The sequence below is a fragment of the Lissotriton vulgaris genome, chromosome 4_1, assembly GCF_964263255.1.
Source record: "Lissotriton vulgaris chromosome 4_1, aLisVul1.2, whole genome shotgun sequence".
NCBI classification, from domain to species: domain Eukaryota; kingdom Metazoa; phylum Chordata; class Amphibia; order Caudata; family Salamandridae; genus Lissotriton; species Lissotriton vulgaris.
Window position 1 is genome coordinate 552,536,849 of NC_141691.1, and position 22,777 is coordinate 552,559,625.

The window sequence follows — 22,777 nt, forward strand, 5'->3', positions numbered from 1 at the left end:
TAAGTCAGTGTTATTGTTCAGAATGAGAGCTGCAACATCGGCTGCATGTTTTACTGCCGATCGGCAGTTTAAGAGACCAGTCAGAGAGGGGAGGGAGGTGGTGTCGGGAGTCGTGGCAGACAGGTGTACAGGCGCTAGATTGCTTCTGATAACCCTTCTGTTACAGAGGGGAGCTGATCTGCAGGGGTTGATAGCGACCCTGCAGATGGGGTGTGCAGCACTCACGCCTGATAGACAAGGAGTGGTAGGGGCTGCATTACTGTCCTGGAGAATGTCATGGATTTCCTTTTCAGTGAGGTCCAGCGGATTTGTTGTGACAAGGGAAATTTTGTAGGAGAGGGCGAGGTCAAGGGTTTCCTGCTCCGATAGGCAGCTAGGGTGCTTAAGAGGGCGAAAATGCCTCAAGGATGTCGGTAGTGGGCGTTTGGGGAGCTCTGGGATGGGAGGGGAAGAGGAATTCAGATGAGGCATGAGGCTAACGAAGGAGAGTTCGGCGAGGTGAAGGAGGTTTGTTAGATCCAGGATGGATGAGTGGATGCTCTGAATTATTTTGGTGGCTCTGGAGTGCAGAGTGTGGATATCTGTGGGAGTGTTAGGGTGGACTGTATATGGGGTCATAGAAGGGGTGGATTGGGTGTTAGCGGGGCTAGCCTGACCTGCATCAGCAAAAGTCGTTGAAGACGTACTGGTCTTAGATTCCGAGTGGGGAGCATGAAGGGAAGAGACCAAGGGTCCCGGGTCGATTTCGTCCGGGGGGGGGTAGTAGGAGGGCTGAGGGGGTTAGGCTGTGCTGTGTTGGAAACCGTGGATTCTGAGTGAGGAGCATATAGGGAGGGGATCAAGGGTCTTGGGTCAATTGCGTTGGGGAGACTGGTAGGAGGACTGAGGGGATTAGGGTGTACTGTTTTGGAAACAGTGGGTTTAGATAAAGGGGAGGAGACCAGTGGTCTCGTGGTGGAAGTGTTAGCAAGCCCGGAAGCTGAGCAGAGGGGGGGGGGGGGGGTTAGGAAGGACTGCGTTGGAGGCTCTTAGAGGGGTGATTTGTGGGAAGTTAGTCATGTTGGGCAAGAGGGTTGGTGGAACGTCAGGACGGGTGTTGGTCGTCTTCCCAGCGACCAGTCCAGTAGATGAGTTGGGGGGTTAGGAGGAACTGTGTTGGAGACGCTAGGAGAAGTGGCTTGGGGGAAGTTAGTCATGTTGGGCAGGGGGGGTCGGATTAAAGTCAGGCCGGGTGTTGGTCGTCTTCCCAGTGTCATGCACATGGTTTTGGAGAATGGTAAAGAGATCTGCAAATTTATCAAGGTTTTTTGTTGAAGCTTGGATCAATACAATGCCGCTTTTGTAGATGGTGAGGTCAGCTCGCAGGGTTGCTGAGGGCACTATTGTGAGCTAAGTGCCGTAGGGGATTTTCCTGGATGAGTGTACATTGAGGAGTAGCGAAAAGCTATTGCGCCAGGAGGGGATTCTTCTGGAATAGAAAACGAGGTCGTTGATGACAGTGCCTTTGTCCGCACAGAAACGTAAGTCAGAGATCAGTGACTCAGGATGGTTTTTCAGGGTGAGGTGTTTGAAGGCTTTTGTAGCGTTTTTTGAGAGTTTAGGGGGGTAGACCAGGGTGTAAGAGTCTGTCCCAGAGGCAGTCAGACCAGGACCAACCATGTTGGCTAGGGTTGGGCACACTCGGGGAGACCTGGATCAGTAAGCAGCAGTTATTATGACCATAGTCATTAGGATGGTGGACTTTATAGGAAAAAACGGAATGGCCGGGTTGTGGGTGAGTTCCTAAGAAACAGCTTTCTTTGTGGATTGTAACAGGTTTTTTTGTACGTTAATACAGTAGGTCGGTGCCACTTCAAGATGGCCGCCCTAGTTTGTAGGGTTTGTGCAGTCCTCTTTCTGTTACAACTGACTGAGGACAAGCCTGGTTGGGGTCCAGTTAACGGTCCTTGTTTGTTTTTAAGGAGCAGTCCTCTTTCTGTGGACACTATCAGGAGCTGCCATTTTGGAGGGAAGAAGGTCTGAAAGATAGTGTGAGGGTAGATTTTTGTACAAAATGTCTGTGGGCAACAAAGCAGTTCTGCTATAGCTCAACAACTGCAAAAACAGGCTCCAGTTCCTATGCCTCTCGCTTCGGAGCCTCCATAACCCCACTGCTGCATGCAGCGCGATCGCCGATAGTGCCATGCAGAGAGGCGAAGCAGTCAGCAGCTCCCTGGGTGATCGGCTAGTCCCCCGAGAGCCGGCTGCGTCTGCAGTTCCAACATGTGTGGCCAAAACAGGGGCGAGGCAGAGAGAAATAATATCAATCGATATGAGGGTTAAAAGTGTTAGGTCATGAAGACAATGGGCACGCTCTGTGGAGGTTGCATAATATATCAATCGTTCCAAGATGGCTGCTTCTTAATCTAGTGATGTAGAAGATCTGTGGATTAGTCCCATTACTCTTTCCATGCAACAAAAAACTACCAGGGTAATGTCCTCTGTCTGTTTCTATAGTATCAGATCACCCTGCATGGTCCTTTCTTTCTGTTTGATAGTGTGTTGACTGCTGTAAGTCCTATATCTTTGCGGTGGCGTGAGGTGAGTGGTCCTTTCTTTATGTTACCCATACAGCTAATTAGTCAATTTGAGGCACAGTTTAGGCACACGATGGTAGGCTATGTGCTGTTCATCGAGGTGTGACCATATAAATCACTGTTGTGTCCCTCTTTCTCTGTCTATCTCTGTGCGCTGCTCTAGATGCCCCCCGCATGAAAAGCGCGGTCGCCGGAGACAGTTCAAGAGTGAGGACCAAACAAGTGTGCAGTTGCTAGATAGCAGAGCTTAGAGCCGAATTTACTGAATGTTATAAGCTCCTCTGTATCAGTCTTTCTGTGTGCTGGCCTCAGCATGTAAGTGCGAGCAAAGTAGACCTCCATTAGAGAGCTCAAATGGGAGGGGTCGCTAGAACGTAGTGGCATTCATGCAAGGAGCCTTAACTCGGTCAGCTGCAACAGGGCTGCAATAGGGCTCACCTCAGCATAATGTGGCTCTTCCAGGGATTCTCTGCCCCCCTCATGAGTGTGAAGGTCTTAGGCGCCGGGCGAGAACGCTCCGAGGACGGCTGCAGCTCGGATTATAGGCGTAGATCGGGACTGCTCCTGTGTCTCGGTCCTCGATGCCGGAGGGGGTCGTCCTGGTGCTTCGGGTGCTGGCATTAGGCACTACAGCGATCGGGGTCAACAGCGGTCTGTGGGCCCGCCTGATCAGATGTCCCGGTCCTCAATGCCGGAGGGGGTCGTACTGGTGCTCCGGGTGCTGGCGTTAGGCACAACAGCGATCAGGGTCAACTACAGTATTAGGACACGCCTGATCGACGCGGGTCCACGTCAGACCAGGCTCCTGCCGTTCTGTGTACCCGATGTCTTATCTCCATGCCAATTCTTCTGTACGAACCCAAAGTACTCACTAATATGTGTCACTCATGGCTCAATACCTTCTCCTCCCCTTTTATTCAATATCTACATGCATTCTCTGGCTCATTGAAGAAAAAAGTAAGAGTGAAATTCTATATGTAGGTAGGAGACACACAATTGATCTTTGGGTACATGAAGAATCAATCTAATACTTCTTTTCCTAGCTCAAAGTCTGCTTCTTGTATGCTAATGGATGTCACAGAACTGCTTGAAATCAAGTCCAACAAAGACTGAGCTGTAGATTATCCCTAAAGGCACGGGCACCCTAGATTCTCTGACCTTCCCTTCATTAGTGGGTCCTTGCCCTCCTTCTGCAAACACAGCTTCTTATTTGGGAATCGATCTTGATGTCAACTTCTCATATACTCTCATGCTTCTAAGATCTCAAGTGTCTTTTTTTCCATTTCAGAACTACATGAACATTTCTGCCATTTCATACCTAATAATTTCATGTTCCCCTGATCACTGCATACATTTGATCTCACCTTGATATGACAATGGGACTATTATCAGCCCCTGACAAATCTCTCATGGAAGGCAGCAGCTTGTTCGATTTGCAAGGCTCCAAAACAACAAAATATTGTATCTTTCTCAAAACAATTGCATAAGCTTCTGGTGCATTAAAAGATTGCATTTATGCTTATAGTCCATAAAGTTGTTTTTCAACACTTCTCACAGCCCCCCCTTACACCTGCAATTAAAGGTCGAATGATCAGGTTCTCAACTGTGCCTTCTCAACCATGGTCACTTGGAAGAATACTTCTCTACTATTATCCATTAATTTGATATCTTTACTTATTATTTTCCAGAACCATTTGAAAATGTTCTTATTCTGAAAAAAGCTTCTGCGACTGCCACTATGGTTAGGTTATTATAGCATCAAGAAACTTCTGTGCACAGGAGCTGTATAAGTAACTTTTACATATACATACAGTTGCGGCTCCTTAGCTAAAAGCATACTTGGTGGGGGAACAGAATATATTCAAGTGAATCACCATTTAGTCTCATCAACACATTATTTGGGTGATGTTATATACACCTCTACAGGAAATGTGTACAGGAATATTGCTAGGCTTTGTTCAGCCTTAGTAATTTAAAGCTGTCACTAATCTTATGCCTTCAGAGCTTGACTCTCTAAAAAGTCCTGTATGTCAAAATTAAAAACAGGCAATTAAAAAAAAATACGATTTTTGAAAAATATTTGGCAAGATCATTAGGCAATAGTGATCAATAATGAACCGCCCAGAAGCCTAAACCCTAATCAAAGGGGAAAAAATGAAAACATTGGACACAAGATCTTTTTGTTAAAACAGATACAGGGAAAACAAAACAATTGCTAAAAGGAAGAGGCAATGCAAAAGTAAAAGAAGATAATTCTTTAACATCTGAAATGAGTCAGTGAATAAAGAGAAGAAACCTGAAGACCGATCCCAACTCCATCTCTTTCAGCACTACAAAACAGTTGAGGGCTGGGTTTTAACTTACGAAGAAAGTCAAAAAGGGAAAGCCTTTATTAAGAGGAGGGTCTGCGGCTGAAGTGGATCAGACTTTCTGACAGTGGTTTAAGGTGGGTGGGGTTGAATTTGAGAGGTTAAGCAATGTTGGGGGAGGATACCAGCTACATTAGATTCTGGGGCACAAGCTGCCCTCTATAGGGTTGGCAAAGAGGACATGAAGGCTTGTAGGAACTGAGAGAAGAGGTACATAAGTAGAAAGGAACTTGGAAGCAGAGAAACGGGTGCCAAAATTACTTTTGGGGAGAAAAGGGATGAAAAGAAAAAAAACATGCTACTCAGCCTAAATAATTTTAGAATTTAACATTTTCTTTTCCCTAGCTTGCCAAACATCTTAAAAAATAATTTCAGGAATGTATTCATAATTTTCTTTTTTAAACTGCTTGATCCTACTTTAGTATTATATCTATTTTATTGACAGAATAAAAGCAGTGGACAAGTCAAGTCGCATACAACTCAGCAGGCTGGCAGAGTTAGTTTCAGCTGTACAAAGAGGTCGAGGCGGATTTAAGACCTTCAACTATTACACACAGCAAGCCGCCTACAACCCAACAGGGCCGGCTCCATCTTGAGAGAGATAGTAACTGGTAGACAAGTTTGCTGAGGGCAATCGCCCGAGCGAGTTGAGAGGCAAGAGGTCCTAGGTGCCTTTTGCAGTCCATAAGGCACAGGGTCAGACTGATTTGCATATGGCCATGTCTGAACTGGGGTGGTGGAGTGAGCTAAAGAATGATGATGGATTAAACCCAGATCAGTTGACTGGGGGTGAGTGAGTGATTTGCTCCAATGCCCCGCCCATCATCCCCTTTGGTATCATTTTGCAGTCCATGAGGCAGTGGTCTTGGTGTGAAATGTCAAGTTCAACATAGAACGGAACCAAATACTGTAAACCAGTAAATAAATCAAAACAAGCCCCACAGCCTCCCCTCACCCAACCTCCTCAGTAAGCCACTCAGTAAGGTTAGAAAAGGAAAGGGGGGAAAAAGAAACAATATTAAATCCAGGAATCCTCTATGCCACTGCAAAGGTACTAGGTCTGCAAGTGGAAGAGGGGGCGGGGAAATCGATGTCAAGTATATTTAAGGAATAATATAGGCGTTATCAGGAATCAGTTTGAGGATGTGGAGATATTGTGGACAAGTCAATTCCCGAATTTCTGTGCAAAGAATAGCCAAGAAAGGGGACCAGGTTTGAGCAAAGCCTGCAGCCTTCCCAGCAGGAGCCATGGAGAGTTTTTCCATCGCAAATAGGTTCCACAACTGATGTACCCAGTGTATGTGGTCCGGAACTGCTTCTGACTTCCACCGTGCTAGTATTAGTCTGTGTGCAGCGTTCAATGCCAGCGTCATTTGCCGCCCCCTAAGCGAACGCAGGGGAAAAGATAAGGCATTAGGAAGGCCTAGAAGGGTGAACGCAGGGAGTCGGGGTGTGAAGGTGGTGAACACCCTGTCAATGTCATCAAGTATCTGGTCCCTATAGCGGGTTAGTTTGGGGCACTGCCAGAGTAGGTGTAGGAGAGTCCCTGGATTACTGCATCCCCTCCAACAGAGGCCATCGCACCGAGGTCGCCATTTGGAGACTCTATCAGGAGTACAGTACAGGTATGTTGCGATCTTGAAGGCCGTTTCCGTGTGACTTGAGGAGTAGGTAGTGTGCTCTGTAAAAAAAACATCCTCCCTTTCCTTGTCAGACAGTGTACGGCCTAGTTCCTCCTCCCATCTTTTCTGCCCAGCGGTGCATATCTTGGGAAGAGCCGCAGTAAGGAAGGCATATATTTCCGATATGAGGTGCTTATCATCTTCTTTGCTAAGTGCCCATTTCTCAAGCTGCAGCATCGGGCGGAATGCCTGGGATCGTGTCTCAGGCCCTGATAACCAGTGTGACATTTGGGAGTGCAGGTAACAATCTGAGGTAGGCAGATTACAGTCCGATCGGAGTTCCTTGAATGGGATCAGGCCGCTGAGGTCGAATAGATGGCCCAGGCGTTTACAGCCTCCCTCAATCCAGCGTGCAGCTGCTCCGTTATTCACCCCTGGTGGGAAAGCAGGGTTCATAAAAAGTGGAGTCAGAGGAGAGGAGAAGGTGAACAGATTAGCTCACTGGGAAACCCTGTCCCAGGCAAGCATTCACAGGAGAGGAGTATAAGCTCCATGCCCGAGCCGGTCGCAGCCTCCAGGCATCTCGCCAAATGTTGTGGCCCGCTACAGTTTGGTCCATGAACATCCAGTATTTCTCGGTCATGGGGCGATTCCATTCCACCAAATACCGTAGCTGGGAGGCATAGAAATATTGAGTAATATTAAGGAGGGCCAGTCCTCCGGCTTTCTTAGGTCTCTGAAGCTGTGTTTTCCGCAATCGGGCTCAGCCTTGCCCTGGATGAGTGCTTCAATCACTAACTGTATCAGCCGAAGGGCTTGCGAAGGGGATTCAGCGGTAGGGTTTGGAATAGATAAAGATCCCGCGTTAGTACATTCATCTTAACCGCAGATAATCTCCAGAACCATGTCAGAGGCAAGTGGCGCCACCAGTGCAAATCTGGGTGAATCTGTTGTAGCAGGGTCGAGTAATTTATCTCCACTGTTCGCACAAGGCTTTTAAGGAGGACCAGTCCAAGGTACGTGATGCCGCCGGCACCCAGTCAAATGCAAACCGGTTTTGAAGAGTCTCCACTGTCTGCGGAGAAGCCGTGAGATTGAGCACCTGTGACTTCTGCATGTTGATTTTGAAGCCAGAAAACTGGATAAATTCATGGAGGTCGTCCACAATAGCTGGCAGAGAGGCTAGGGGTTGTGCTACCGAGAAAATAAGGTTGTCGGCATACAGACTAAGAAGGTGTCTATCTAGGCCGAATGAGATCCCATGGGCAAGAAGAGGGTTGTCTCTGAGTCGCTGGGCTATTGGTTCCATATATAGGGCGAAGGAGAAAGGGGGCAGCCCTTCCGTGTTCCCCGCCCTACTGTAAAGTGAGCAGAAAGGACACCATTGACCCGAATGGCAACTTGAGGTGCGCTGTAGATGCTTGCAATGTAGAGTCTAAAGCGCGACCCCACTCCAAAGCGTTCCTGAGTCGCAAAGAGGTACGGCCAGTGTACACAGTTGAATGCTTTCTCTGTGTCGATCACCAGGAGAAGAACCTCTTCCTTTGACCCGTGAACCTTATCAATGAGGTGGGAGATGCGTTTGGTATTGACCCCACATTGCCTACCCGGGATGAAGCCGGACTGATCTGGGTCAACGAGACCCGGCATATGGGGATTTAGTCTGTGTGCAAGTATACTAGAGAATAGTTTGGCATTTATATTCAATAAGGAGATCGGCCGATATGAACTGCAAAGCTCCGGGTCTTTACCTGGTTTAGGGATAACCAATATAGAGGCCTGCAGCATACAAGGGGTGAGAGCCTCAGTGTCGGCAAAGGAATTAAATAACCGGGTTAGCAGTGGGGCAAGTTCTGGGCAATAAGTCTTGTAAAAAGGGCCCTGAAGCCATCAGGTCCTGGCGCCTTCTGTAGCTTTAACCTCGCAATAGGGGATATCACTTCTTCTATACGAATAGGTGCTTCCAGGGAGTCTGCTTCAACTGCAGGCAAGGGCGTTACTGCTGCCCCGGCGAGATAGGCTGAGGGATCTAAATGTAGAGAAGGGTCCGCCGCGAGTGCACTATAAAAGGAGCGGAAGGTTGCCACTATCTGGGCGTTACCAGAGATAGATCGACCAGCGTCATCTTGGAGCGCTAAGACCGAATGTGCTTCTTGCTGGCTGCGAAGGCAATGTGCCAGCATACCGCTTCCTTTGTAGGAGCCCACAATGTATTTATGTTTGGGGGCACTGCAGCATGTTTGGCGCGGTCAAGATCGAGGCGGCAGAATTTGAGGTGTTCTCTCCATAGTGGGCACCATATGCGAGGAGGGCCCGTACATTTCAGTATGGCCTCCAGTTCCTGGACCACGGCTTCCAGATCAGCGTGTTTGCCTAATTTTGTTGTCATAGGCGGCTTTAGCTATGAGAGCCCCCCAGTGACTAATTTGAGCGCCTCCCATACTGAGGATAGCGGCGTGTCCTCCCTGTCATTAGACGCAATATAGTCCGTAATGCAGCGCCTAATGTCCGCAACTACATCTGGGGACCTAAGCAAGGAGTCTCGCAGGCGCCAGCGTAGGGCCAGAACGCTCAGAGGGGAAGCGTTGGGACAGGGGAATATGTGCATGATCAGAGAGGACCCTCTTCTCGATAATAGCCCCGTGATTAAGTTCCAGGCAGCGGAGGTGACCAGGAAGTAGCTGGGTGTATGTTTTGTGTGCTGCTGAATATTAGGAATAGTCACCATCCGTCGGGTGAAGGCAGCGTCATGCGTCCCTAATCCCAGCGTCGCGCAGTCAGTCCTCACCTGAATTTTAGAGGGCGTCATCGCCCCTAGTGCAAGAGCCGGAACGGTCTAGGTCCCTGTGTATCACTAGATTAAAGTCACACCCCCACCACCAGGTCTGGAGAGTATAGCACTTCGGTGCAACCGTCTATTGAGAATTTCTCTGGACGTTCATTCGGGGAATAAATGGAAGCTATGATGCAGAAGGAGGAGCCAATTTGGAGGCGTAGGACTAAAAGGCATCCTTTAATCTACGCGATGGGCCCAATTGCTGAACCGATAAAGTGTTTGGCTGCTAGGATGGCCACTCCACCCCTCTTGCTTATCATAGAGGACCAGTACTGATGGGGAAAGTGTTTGTATCGCATGCAATGGGGGTCTGATGTTAAGCGATGGGTTTCTTGGAGGAGGCATGGTCTCCGCCCGAGTTTTCCAATAGTGATAGCACTGCTCTCCGTTTAACTGGGTTGTTTAGGACCCGTGCGTTGAGACTGATTACTTTAAGATCTAGATGGGTGAGGAAGGAGTTGGGTAAGCTCCTGGAGATGGTGCGCAGCGCCAAAGTCGAAATGAGATAGGAGGAACCTGGGGGCTGAAGACTTCTAAGTAAGTCAGACTGCTGCCAACGTGTCCTGCATAAGGACTCACTGAAGAGGGAACCCACCCAACCCTAACAATTAAAAAACAAACCCTGATACAGAACAATATGGACAATAAGGAAATCGTCCGACCGGGCCTACACCGGTGAGTGCTATAACGTGGAAAGAAAAATTCGCCACAGTGCGCGAATGACATAAGTTCATCATAGAAACAGAGTTCAGGGGGAAAATTACAGTTCAGGTCCAAAAAGGGGGCAAGGGTGTCGGCCCTCCGACCCGCCTGAATTCCATGCGTCAGCTAGCGGGGAGGATCAAGTGGGAGAAGTGTTGGTGGGACTGCCAGCCAGTGATGCCAGGGCATTTTCCTCCTCTTTTGCACTGGCTGTTGCGTGAGGGCAAAGGGGCGAGGAGGAGGGCCTGCCCATGGTGTTCCAGCGGTCTTGAATGTTGCTGCAGGGCGTGGGTGCTCTGTGAGCGTGGTGGTGCTAGAGGCGGGAGTCCAAGAAGGTAGGAGGCTTCGCGCAGTGATAGTATTTGATGTAGCTTTCCGTCGTATTTAAAGATGATGAGAAAGGAGTGACCACACACGTAGGGGATCCCTTTCTCCCTCAGGCATTGAGTAATGGGCTGGAATTCCCGTCGCTTGAGCAGCGTGACCGCAAAAAGGTCTTGATAAAGCGTTGGTGAAAGGCCACGGAATTGTAGGGGGTGAGAGTCTCTGGCCTTGCGCAGTATACTTTCCTTCAGTTAAAATTTGTGGACACACGCCAGGATGTCCGGAGGAGGTGCATTGCTACGGCGGGGCAGGCCTACTCGATGAACTCTATTGATTCGTATCTCCATAGTGTGATTCGGGTCCAGGATGTGTCTGAACAGGGCCTGCACAAAGCCCTCTATATCATCTTCCTCTGCTCCCGGTTTCACTCCTCGGATACGAACATTGTTGCGACGTGAGCGGTTCTCGAGATCCTCCGCCTGCCCCTGGAGCTCGATATGCTGTTACTTGAGTAGGAGAACCTCCATTTGCAGCAGCTCGAGTACTTCATCGCGTCAATTCTCGTGCTCCTCCAGTGTTGCATCCTGGTCCCCAATCTCTGAGACATTGCGGCGAACCTCCCGTAAATCCACTGTCAGTTGGTCTTTGACTTCTTGAAGGTCTTCTTTAAGGGTGAAGAAAAGCGATGTCATGAAGGCATGTGTGGCCAGAGCGTCCGGTCCGCCCGCTGCACCCGTCGTCATCTCCGGGTGCGGACTCACTATCTTGGGTTGGAGAATGACCTTGAGCGGTCCTTCCCAGAATGCACCGATTCCATGAAAGGGGGGGGAGATTACTAGGCCCAGTTTATATGATGAGCAAGTAAGTCAACGTCAGGGCTAGGTCAGCCCCATGGCTGACTCAGTGGTGCTCTTGCGTGGACGCGGCTGCTGGCGGTCGCGGGGGTCTCCTGGAGGAGAGTGCGTTGGCAAGTCCCAGGTCAGACAAGGTCCTGCAAGAGCGGTGGGTTACAAGGGCCCGCAAGCACCTTGTGGCAGTCAGAAAGGGGGCCTCGGGGTGCAGCGCTAATCCTGTTCTCTGCCCCGTCCACCCCACCGTCCGCCAACCCGCTCCCCGGCAAACTGCTGAAGGTGAATGGGTCAACACCAGGGCCCAACGCTGCCATCAGGGGGGATGCCGCAGCCCACCCCCGAGGCAGAGCGCAAGCAGGCGCAAACTAGACGTCAGGGTGTTGGCAGTTACTTGCAGCCTCCAGGGTTTTAAGATCAAGGCGCCACAGCCACTAGCAACTCTCTCTGGGCAGGCTCCAAGCCGCGGATTGTGCATCCTCAATGGGGATGGCTGCAGTCTCCTGGGCCCTCCCCACGTCGGTGGCAAGGCAGTTGTGGCTGCAGAACTGTTCGGGCCCCAGGTCCGCTCCCGGTGTGCGAATCAGCTATTGCCCCAGAGCAAGGGGTGGGGGAGGAAGTTGCTAGTAGGCCACAAGGCTCCAGGGGAGGAAACAGCAAACAGTACCTGAAGCTCCCCAGGGGCGGGGATCGGCGCAAGGATGCCATATGCTGATCCCAGTAGGCCGGCAGAAGGTCGGTTCACTGTGCTCCCGGGACTCTGTTCCTCTGTGCCCGGCGAATCCGCAGCTGGCAGTAGTCAGGCCATGTCGTAGCCGCTGAGCCGCAGAGGTCCAGGTCTGGTTCCGCGATGTCCTGCTTAGTTCCCAACGATGAGTGCCCCCCGGAGATTGCTGGCAGGCCCAGACAGTCGGGGGAGGGGAGGTCCCAGGCCGATCCCCAGCAAGCCATAGCAAGCAGGCCCCAGCAATCCGCGCTCAGTACCACGAGGCGAAGCTCTGTGTCCGGTCAGCTCGCGGCAGTCCTCCGAGCCTCCAAGGGCCGCCGCAGAGTATCAGGCAAGCAGCGTCAGTGTCCTCCGTCCAATGTTGCTTATGGATGGAAGGCGATTGTATTGCTGATGGATTCGGCGGATCGGAGCGACTGTGAAGCATGTCTTACACGGTCGCCACCTTGGACGCGCCCCTTGATCCTGCTTTAAATGTTGGGAGATCCACCATACCTGTGGTCTGCGAACTGAACAGCCATCTGCGTTGTGGCACTGGGCATTGTACGGTCCCTTTTTTAATTTTCTATTTACTCACACCATTATTAGCTTTCTTATTTTAATCCACAAGGAACAATTAGATAAGAATTAGTAAAATAAAGCATACTTCTTCTGGGTGTGGGAAAAGAAAGGACAGCCCATTTTTACAGGGTTCAATGTCCACAAAATGTCTTTAAAAGTCTCAAGGCCAGCAGAAAGAAATCATGTTTTGAAAAACAGCCATTTAATGATGTGTCAGCAAACTGATGGTTTTTCCCTCTTAGGATTATGTAAGCTTTCTGTAAATTTTGGGTCTACTTTAAGAGAATCAAATATGAAAGGTTCTTGTGCCACACTGGGTGAAATGCTAAATCCAAGTGTTTTGCTTATTTTTCTGTTCACCAAGGGTATCATAAAGTATTGCCCGCAAGGAAGGTTTTTATTTAATGGGATAATTCCTTTGTAGCAGTGCTGCTAAGAATTGTTCTAGAACCCTTTGTGCCAAATTTGCCTAGGGAGTTTGAGTTTTTTTTCCAGAGGTTTCATTCGTATTCTTTTGTATATTAGGTGTATTCAGACTGTGGATTGGAAAACGTAACGTAACGTGGAACATGGTCAATTTAAAGTGGTGCATCCCATTTTATGATTTAGTTTTCAGAGTGAACTAGCACTAAGTCAAGTCAGCTGCACCCACACCTTTCCTAAAAAAAGATGACTAATAATGTGGCCAAAGGTACCTCAACAGTTCTGAAACTACAACCCAAAATATGGCCTATTTACACAGCTTTAAGCTAAAACTTACATACCAATTTAAGACGCAACATTTAGAAGATATACCTACCTATTCAAATATCATTTGTCTGATATCATCTCAGTGTTTTTCAGCTTATACTCATTTACTATTACAACGTGTCCTAGAGTGTGGAAGTAGCCTCAAGAACACTACTCAATGGGTTTCTCCAAACAATGGAGATTCCCTACTACAGAAACACTAACCACCAGTCAATGAAGTAGAAAACATTAGCCTGTCGCTTAAAATATAAACAAGCATAACCTGGAGTTGGGCTCTCCTTTCACAGTTCTTCCTCATGACGTATGGGTTAACAAATGGCCAAATCATAAATTGTAAGGAGGCAGTGAAGCCCTTGTCCATCAAAAAAGCATAATGTAAGTATAAGTATATTTCCTGTCCTCTCTTTCACCCCATAACTGCTTTCTGGATTGAACCAGACTGCTGGGAACGTTATGTTCAATTTTCTTCAGCTTTCATTCTCTTCCTAGTCGGATTTCTTTTCTTCCAGTCTTCACTCCTACTGTAATGCTTGAGTAAGATATTCTAGAAGGTTTGTCTGAACAGAGTTCTCTACTTTAACAGTGATAGGAAATTGGCACCATGGACAAACTGAAATGTCCAATGGCAGCAGTTAATACCCTCTATTATGTCTAGGCCTTCTAGAATTTGGATTAAAAAATCATAATTATCACTGCTCCCCTATTGTTGGAAGCCAACAATCTTCTATCAGAGATGTACTATTCCTCTTCAACAAAAATGGTCAAGAAAAACTCATGCATGTAATTCTCAGTATTCTCGCCTTTTGATCGTTATTGCAAGATACTTGATGTTCTTTCTTCTGCCCTCCTTTTTATTGTCCTCATGCTGTCAACTCCTCTAGAATTAGCGCTTTCTTATCCAGCAAATTTTCTTTTTTTGTTACGTCAGTTGGTTTATTCATCATGACTTGTTGCAGTTCAAGTCTTAGTGATCATGATTCATTTTGGCAAGCACCTATGTCAAACAATCGACTAGATCCACTTTGGTCAGGCCTAAAGTGCCCCCTTCATTCTGGCACATTCATTGTGTTGTATTGTAGTTGAGACTGTAATATTATGAGGGGAAAGAACTGAGCAATTTGAAAGGTTTTAATGGTTTTCTTGTGTGTTGTAGCCTTATCTCCCCACCAACGGTGTTACCAAATCTCATTGATGTTACAACACCACAGGTGTTACCAAATCTCACTGACGTTACCACCCACGAAGAAAATGTATTAGTTTAATCATGTATTATGCGATGTCAGTAGCATCTTTAAAATGGCACTTTTCTCAGAATGGACGCAGATATGAACAGGGAACTTTCCTATCCGCACTAATTAGGGTGTTGTTTTCTTGAATGTAGAATCATTTATTTTCTTTATCGAAGAAGTCTGCAAAGGTGATTTTAAAATTCATAACAGGGAAGATCCTTGGTTATATTATTACTTAACTCTTTCTTGTGTTAGCATTAGATTTTCAGTTTTAAATGGAGTATTGATTCTCCATCAACATACTGACCTTTCTCCGGACTACAGTGCATTTATCTTTCTTACCAACTGTAGTTCTTTTCACATGAGTATGGTTTTGCTCCTATCTTGCAGGATGGCCATCCCACTTCATATGAGTGTTGAGTTTTGGGTATGGATGAGTGAGGCCCAGCTAAATGCTAGGGACCCACCTTTCTTCATCACCATGGCTTCTCATTCTTATTATCACAGGCACCATACCCGTTGACCACAGGGTCAAGCTTCTTATTCTTGGCAGAACTTATTTGGGCTATATTAGAGGTAAGTGGCCTTCTTCCTATCGATTGGAATGGAATACATATACAAGTGCCTCAGTTACATGTCTGCTTCTGTCCTCTCTGAACTCTGTGACTGTCTGGCTTCTGCAACTAGGCTAAGGGGAGAGCGCTGACCTTTAAACAAAGCATCTGCAGTTTAAGAACACTTAGGCATGAAGATAAGTGGGACCTCTGTAGTACTTGAAGAAGAAGTGCACCAAACACCATAGTCCTGTGTCCTATTAGGAGGTCAACAGAGTACTGTAGTCAAGCATTATAGAGCAAAGGGGAGGCAAAGGCTCTCTTAAGCACTCATCAACCTCGCAGGGTGGCACAATGAACTACACAGTCATGATGCTGGGATTCCAGTATGGTTGTTTACTCACCATCCTCAGAATGAAAGGGCCAACTTATTTACTCTTTTGTTCCTGTGTTCCCAGGACCACCAAGTTTTTTTTTGCTATGGAAAGACAGCTATAAATTAAACATTTGGAAATGCATTACTAACGGCTGGTTAGGGCATAGTGGTGGGGTATTCCAGCAGACTTCACTTCTTTTCCAGCAGCCATTATGAGGCTCCAGATTTTGACTTGTCTGGAGCCAGGAGGGTAACCAACCTACATGTGTTAGGTTTAAAAGTTAATAAGTCCAATTTAAATATACACAGAAACAAGATAATCGTGGGTTGGTTTGAGTTACAGGAATTACACTGAAATGTGAACTTAGGATTCAAGGAGAAACCTAATTTAAGGACACCAGCTTTATAATCCTAACTAATGCTTCCTTTAGGCATGCGATTTACCAGAACTATAAAGCTTTCTAAGTAGAGTGAACATGAAGGTATATGAACCAAAAAGGAACAATTGGAGTGTGAGCATCTTTGTGTGGAGGTTGCTAATATTGGTGTTGCTCTCATGCTGATGGGTATATGCTTGTGAATGCTTTTTATTTGTATTATGCACTCATGTCATCAGCTCATACCCATAATTGCAACACAATTAACAGGCTATAGCCGTAACAACAAAGGGTGCTTTGATGAAAACCTATCTATAAAAATATACAACAAAGTAAATAATAGAACGTTTTTAAGTTCAAATTAGCTCCACATTAAAACATTTCCAACATTCTATTTGTGTGCAATGATTTATTCAAATTATCTTTAAAATTATTCATCTATAATAGGGCCTAATGGCTAAATTACTAATTTAACAAATTAAGCAGCAGTCTGCATACTTTTAAGTAGGGGCGGCTCCTCCGTTTGAGCGGAGGAGCATCACCCCACTTAATTGCCTCAGAGACGAAAAATAAAATGGTAATTAAGTTAATTCATTACCATTTTTTTGTTTGGTCAACCAGTCTTGAACGGAGTGTAAGGACTGGGCAGGGCCTGCTGAGTGGCAGCAGTAGTGGGGTGCCTGACTGTGCACTAGTTTATAGTGAGCATATCTCTTTGGCCGCTTGTCTTGCGACAGCCAGCCTGACGTGGACTATAACCCTCTCAACCCAGCTGTCTTAGAGAGCCGGGTTAAGAGCCTACACAAGCCTCCAGTGTCCTCAGGAGTGGCGAGAGACGCTGCTCCCGCCAATCCAGGCACTGTTCTCATGCAGCACCAAGATTGTTTAAGCCTAGCTGGAAGTGACGTCAGGAGAAGACGACGACAGGAGTGAGTAGGATGTGCTTTGGAAACCATGGTAAGTACCATTTTATTTATTTTCTATATTTAATTGTATTTATGTACTTTAAAAAAACAAATATTACATTTTTTTTACCACCCCTCCAGTAGGGTGACTTTTAATCCGCCACTACTTATAGGAGAAGAAATATTGCCAGGTCACACTCAAAATAGATGTGACAAAACTGAAATTACAATGTATACACTGCAAGCATAACAAAAAACAATTTTTATTATGTAGACAATATTTTTAATTAGTAAAATTTCTTGAAACCGCAATCTTAAAGAAACAAAAGATAAGTTAGCCCCCAACAACAACCAGTTATTGGACAGACGCCCCAAACCCAAAGAAGAAAGTTAGGAGGAACAGAAGAGGGTGAGTTTGCAATACGAGCTTGGTGTTAGAATCCCCAAGTGTTTCTCTTCTCTTTGTGGCATTCACCTGCAAAGATGTCTTTCAAACTAAGTAAGGACAAACAGCCAACTTAACGTACACATGCGTACAAGCCTCTTGCAAAGAGTTAGTAGTGGCATATGAGGTCACACAGGAAAATAAGAATTGGATGAACAATCAAAGAGAATTCTTAAAGAGAGGTTAAAAAGCAATAAAGGCAGGCGAAAAAACCTTTGTGCTCCAAAAAGAGCGAAGCTGGTCCTGCAGCGCTGGGTTGACTGTCTGAAAGTTCACAAAAAAAAAGTCCAATCTTTGAAAATTCTTATGCAATTAAGAATCAAATATTCACATTTAGCAAAACCCCATCTTTAAAAAATACAATTTTACCTTGAGATTTGGCGTCTGGGTCTGGTCTACAGTAAATCTCATAAGAATATTAAACTGAAGATCATTAGGAAAAGACTCTCTGGAAAAAAAAGTACCAATAAACAATAAATAACTTTTTAGAAAATTTGAAATAGAGTAAGCATACAGCTATAATATCAATATTAATAAAGAACAAATCTGTTAACATTAAGTCAGAAATAAAAAGCAATGAAGAGCTGAAAAGTAGAGCAGGGCTCTGAAATACAATAGATGTAAATGGGAATCTTCTTAATAATTTTTGTTTGCTAAAAAAAAATTTCTAGAACCAACAAAAAAAGATAACATTATTTCATAATTCTGGTGTATTAAACATGACCAAGCTATGACTCATGCTCTAATCTAATTTGAATATCAGAATTGCCTATTTGACTGCTCCCTTAACTCATCACATTACCTACCAATTCAATGAAATGTGGGTTTAGTGTAAATAAGTGTTCTTCCATGCATATTATTAATACTTTGAAGAACAAGTTACTTACCTTCGGTAACGATATATCTGTAAGAAACATTAGTTAGTGTTAGATTCCTTACCTTAGAATATGAATATCCCCAGGCGTCAGTCTGGATCCGGAAACTTTTGCGTAGCAGTACCCCTGCGCGTCGGTAGGCGTCGTCTGCAGGCGTCCCCTGCGGCTCCGCGTCCGTCGTCGGCGTCGTGCGCCGTGATGACGTCGCTGGAGTATATAGACGCCGCCTCCGCGCGCTGACGTCAGTTCTTTGCACACAGCTTTTCCGCGCCAGGAGACGCAGAGCCATGAGAGAACCAACACTGGTGCCATGTAAAACTAGGGCCCTGAAAGGGATGACCTTAACCCTAGGTATCAGTTCGCAGAACGGGGAGGATGGGTGGGTTCGGTAAGGAATCTAACACTAACTAATGTTTCTTACAGATATATCGTTACCGAAGGTAAGTAACTTGTTCATCTGAAAGAAACACGTTAGTGTTAGATTCCTTACCTTAGAATACATACCCCAGCAATACCAACCCCGGTGGTGGGTCTGCGAACCAATACAAACTACACTAGAAAGTCCTGGAGGACAGAACGGCCAAAGAAGCCATCCCTCCGGACTTGACTGTCCAGGCAGTAGTGCCTCGCAAAGGTGTGCAGCGAGGCCCACGTAGCCGCTTGGCAAATGTCCTGCAAGGGGACTCCCCGGCCCAGGGGAGTAGTAGCCGCCGTGGCCCGAGTGGAATGGGCCCTCAGCCCAACAGGAGGCTCCTTCCGAGCCAAAGAGTAGCACGCTTTGATGCAGAGGACGACCCATCGAGAGATGGTTCGTTTACAAACCGCCCGTCCCTTCTTCGCACCCACGTAGCCAACAAACAGTTGGTCATCCACCCGGAACTGGCGTGTGCGATCCATGTAGAATGAAAGCGCACGTTTTGGGTCCAGACGGTGGAGCCGCTCTTCATCCTTTGAAGGATGCGGAGGCGGGAAGAAGGAAGGGAGGGTGATGGACTGCCCGATGTGAAAGGCCGAAACAACCTTGGGCAGGAAAGAAGGTCTAGTCCTCAGAACCACCTTATCAGGATGAATGGACAGGAAAGGAGGTTGGACAGAAAGAGCCTGGAGCTCACTCACTCTCCTGGCAGAGGTGATGGCAACCAGGAAAGCCGTCTTTAAAGTCAGGAGACGGAGAGGACAAGAATGAAGGGGCTCAAAGGGAGCACACATCAGGAAAGTTAGAACCAGGTTCAAATCCCACTGAGGCATCACAAACGGAACAGGTGGAAACATGTGAGTGATGCCTTTCAAGAATCGAGTTACAATCGGGGATTTGAACAAAGAAGGCTGATCAGGAAGCCTCAAAAAGGCTGAAAGGGCAGAAAGGTAGCCCTTGATAGTGCCCAGAGCAGAGCCCTGCTGGGCAAGAGAAAGAAGAAACAGAAGAACCTCCGAAAGAGGGGCAGAAAGAGGGTCCACAGCCTTTGCTGTGCACCATGCCACAAATCTGTTCCACCGACAGGCGTATACCGACTTAGTGGAGGGACGCCTGGCTGCCAGAATAACATCACAGACTTCAGGAGGCAAGTCAAATGGCCTCAACTGTCGCCGCTCAATCTCCAAGCATGGAGGTGGAGACTGGACAGGTTCGGGTGGAGGACCGTCCCCTGCTGCTGCGACAGAAGGTCCTCCTGAAGGGGCAGGCGGATCGGGGGACCGACTGACATGCTGAGTAGCTCGGGATACCAGTACCTTCGAGCCCAGTCCGGAGCCACAAGGATAACTTGGGCCCGGTCGCGCCTGATCTTCTTCAGCACTCTGGGCAGAAGTGGTATAGGCGGAAAGGCGTATAACAGACCGCAACTCCACTCGCGCCGAAAGGCGTCGCCGTGCGAGTGCCGTCTTGGAAACTCCAACGCGCAGAACTGATGACATTACGCGTTCTCTTCTGTGGCGAATAGATCTAACCAAGGCTCTCCCCATTGCAGAAAGATGCCTTGCGCCACGTCCGAGTTCAGACGCCATTCGTGATCCATCGAGCACCGACGGCTGAGTTCGTCCGCCCTGGCGTTCAGAGAACCTGCCAGGTGTTGAACCGTCAGAGTCACGCCCTGACGTTCCAGCCATTGCCAGAGGCGCAGAGCCTCCTGGCAAAGGGTCCACGACCCCACTCCGCCCTGTTTGTTGCAGTACCACATGGCGGTGGTGTTGTCGGTGAACACCTGCACTACACTCCCGTTGACAAAGGGGAGGAATGCCTTCAGTGCCAGACGAATCGCCCGCAGCTCCAACAGATTGATATGGAGCCGGGACTCCGCCGGAGACCAGATGCCTCTGATCTCTGCCTCTCCCAAGTGGCCACCCCAGCCCTGGAGGGACGCGTCCGTCACGACAACGTGCTCCGCTCTTCAGATCTGCGTCCACTGGCGCGGAAAAAAGAAGAACTGACGTCAGCGTGCGGAGGCGGCGTCTATATACTCCAGCGACGTCATCACGGCGCACGACGCCGACGACGGACGCGGAGCCGCAGGGGACGCCTGCAGACGACGCCTACCGACGCGCAGGGGTACTGCTACGCAAAAGTTTCCGGATCCAGACTGACGCCTGGGGATATTCATATTCTAAGGTAAGGAATCTAACACTAACGTGTTTCTTTGAATGGTTTTGATAGCACTTTCTTTTTAGCCAGATAGAAGACCGGATTGTAGAAATAAGAAAAAAATATATCACTTCAAACGATGTAGATTGCAAGTATACATATTAATGCAAAACTGACCATTTTGCTTTAACATAAATTTCTTAATTCTCCGGAGAACAGCTGTAGTAGCCTCCATGTCCATTGTGGAAACTTAAATCTTGCTTGTATCATGTTCATATACAGATATGTTGTTCAGTGTTAACAATGGCATCTGTAATCATGAATTTTAGCAACTATTATAATCAAATATGGATGTAGTTTTTTTTGCAAGTTTAAAGTTTTCTGGGCACAGAGTATACTTGCTAATTTTTATGGCTCAAGTAGGGCCAGAAGTTATAACGCTCAGGACTGTACATTTGCACATGTCCTAGTAGATCAACCATGCATTAAAAATCTGGCAAGTAAACGCAGCATTTTGGGAGAGTAAGGAGGCCAGTTTTATATGTATGAATAATATCTTAACCGCAAGGACATCCAGCAGATCCTCAGTGAGAAGATCCTGCCATCTGCTCTTTAGATAAGTTTTAGTTGGGAGTTAGGAGCTATTTCTACGAATAAAAATGCTTGGGTGGTTTTCAGTATTTTGGAAAACTTGCCACATCAGAAACATATATTTGCATACATTAATACATGGCTGCAACATACTTGGTTGTTAGTGCACATTGAAACCTTAACTCGCACAGTGGTCACACAGAAGGCTCATGAGATTTAGACTGGGAGGCTATATTACTGTTTAACATGATTCCATATATTTGTACTGATCGAGACCCTATTACCTAAAATATCCTTTTGACCCCCCCTCCCCCCAATTTACATTTCTTTCCTCAACTTCACAGTATATTGGACTGTGTATTATCCTCACTGATGGCTGAGCTATAACCTTTTTCTATTATATATGATTGTATATTGTACATAACCACATTATAGACTGTATTGGACACCTGTATCAGATTACCAAAAATGTATAGACTGTTTATAAACGGTTTTGTTTCTCAAACTTTAATGTAACAATAAAAACAAAAAAAATATGAGAAACATATATTTGCTTTAGAAACCCAGCTATTATTGTAATAGAAAACATTCTTTCTGAGCAACTCTTTAGAAGGCTTACAACCCTCGGGCAGGACTGGTAAAAATTAACTGTACCGTGGCTATATAGATATGAATGTGAGACACCAAAAAACTGATAAGCTAAGTTCAAGTATTTTATTTTGAATTCAGAAGTTACACTGATGAACAACATATGTTCGTATTTTACAACTCTTCCGACTATATGAGCTTTGGAAACAAGCTCCTTTCAATAATGCTCATTTTACCACCAACCCCCCAATCAGAGAACAGCCATCCCTAATTTTATAGGGAACTTCTTTGAAGGTATTAAATGCAATTTTAAGAATTTCCATACCGATTTTCATACCTGGATAAAACTAGAGTAAGATCATTTGCAAACCTGTATCAGCCACAACAGGGCTAAGACACAAACCGGAGATTAGAAGCGCCTCAGACGTCTGTATATTTAATTTATATCCTGAAACCTTCCCATAACTATGGATATGATGCAGTGAATTATCCAAAGAGATACTTTTTTTTTTTTTGAGTTCAAATCTGCTTTATTGTGTAATTTGAGATATGTCACACAGTTTGTTGTGCCTACAACCCGGAGGCGGGCAGCAGAAAGAAATTGAAATTGACACAGCCTTATGGCCGGCATCCCGGAGGCCCGGCGGCAATGCATGGAGGAAATGAAATAGGGTAGCGCAACCGATGTTGCACGGCAAGGGAGGATGAGCAGCAGTAGAACAGTGTTTTTCTTCGGGGAAAAAAAGAAAGCTCTTTCCTCTCCGTTTTTGGTGTCTAATCTATGATAGGGTGATCGTCTGTCGGGTCTACGTCATCCGAACGTGCGAGTAGATATCGACCAGTGGATCCCAAATGTCTCCGGGACGACTCGAAAATGGGCAATAGTTCAGCAAATGTCGCATGTTGATCCTGGCAGTGAGTTAAATCACCCAGCCAGTCCTTGA

General features: G+C 46.7%; 1 protein-coding gene across 48 annotated transcripts in view; it reads right to left on the reverse strand.

Moving 5' to 3' along the window:
* CLASP2 (cytoplasmic linker associated protein 2) overlaps window positions 1–22,777 on the reverse strand; it is a 1,795,600-nt gene that overhangs the window by 363,911 nt on the left and 1,408,912 nt on the right. For 24 of the 48 annotated variants that reach the window (XM_086964693.1, XM_086964694.1, XM_086964709.1 and 21 more), the window contains 2 exons: window positions 17,571–17,649; window positions 17,415–17,465 (listed from right to left, as the gene is read on the reverse strand). In XM_086964693.1, coding sequence (XP_086820819.1) covers window positions 17,415–17,465; window positions 17,571–17,649 — 130 coding nt within the window. The remainder of the gene's footprint in view (window positions 1–17,414; window positions 17,466–17,570; window positions 17,650–22,777) is intronic. The other 24 variants (XM_086964698.1, XM_086964704.1, XM_086964710.1 and 21 more) reach the window with 1 other exon arrangement.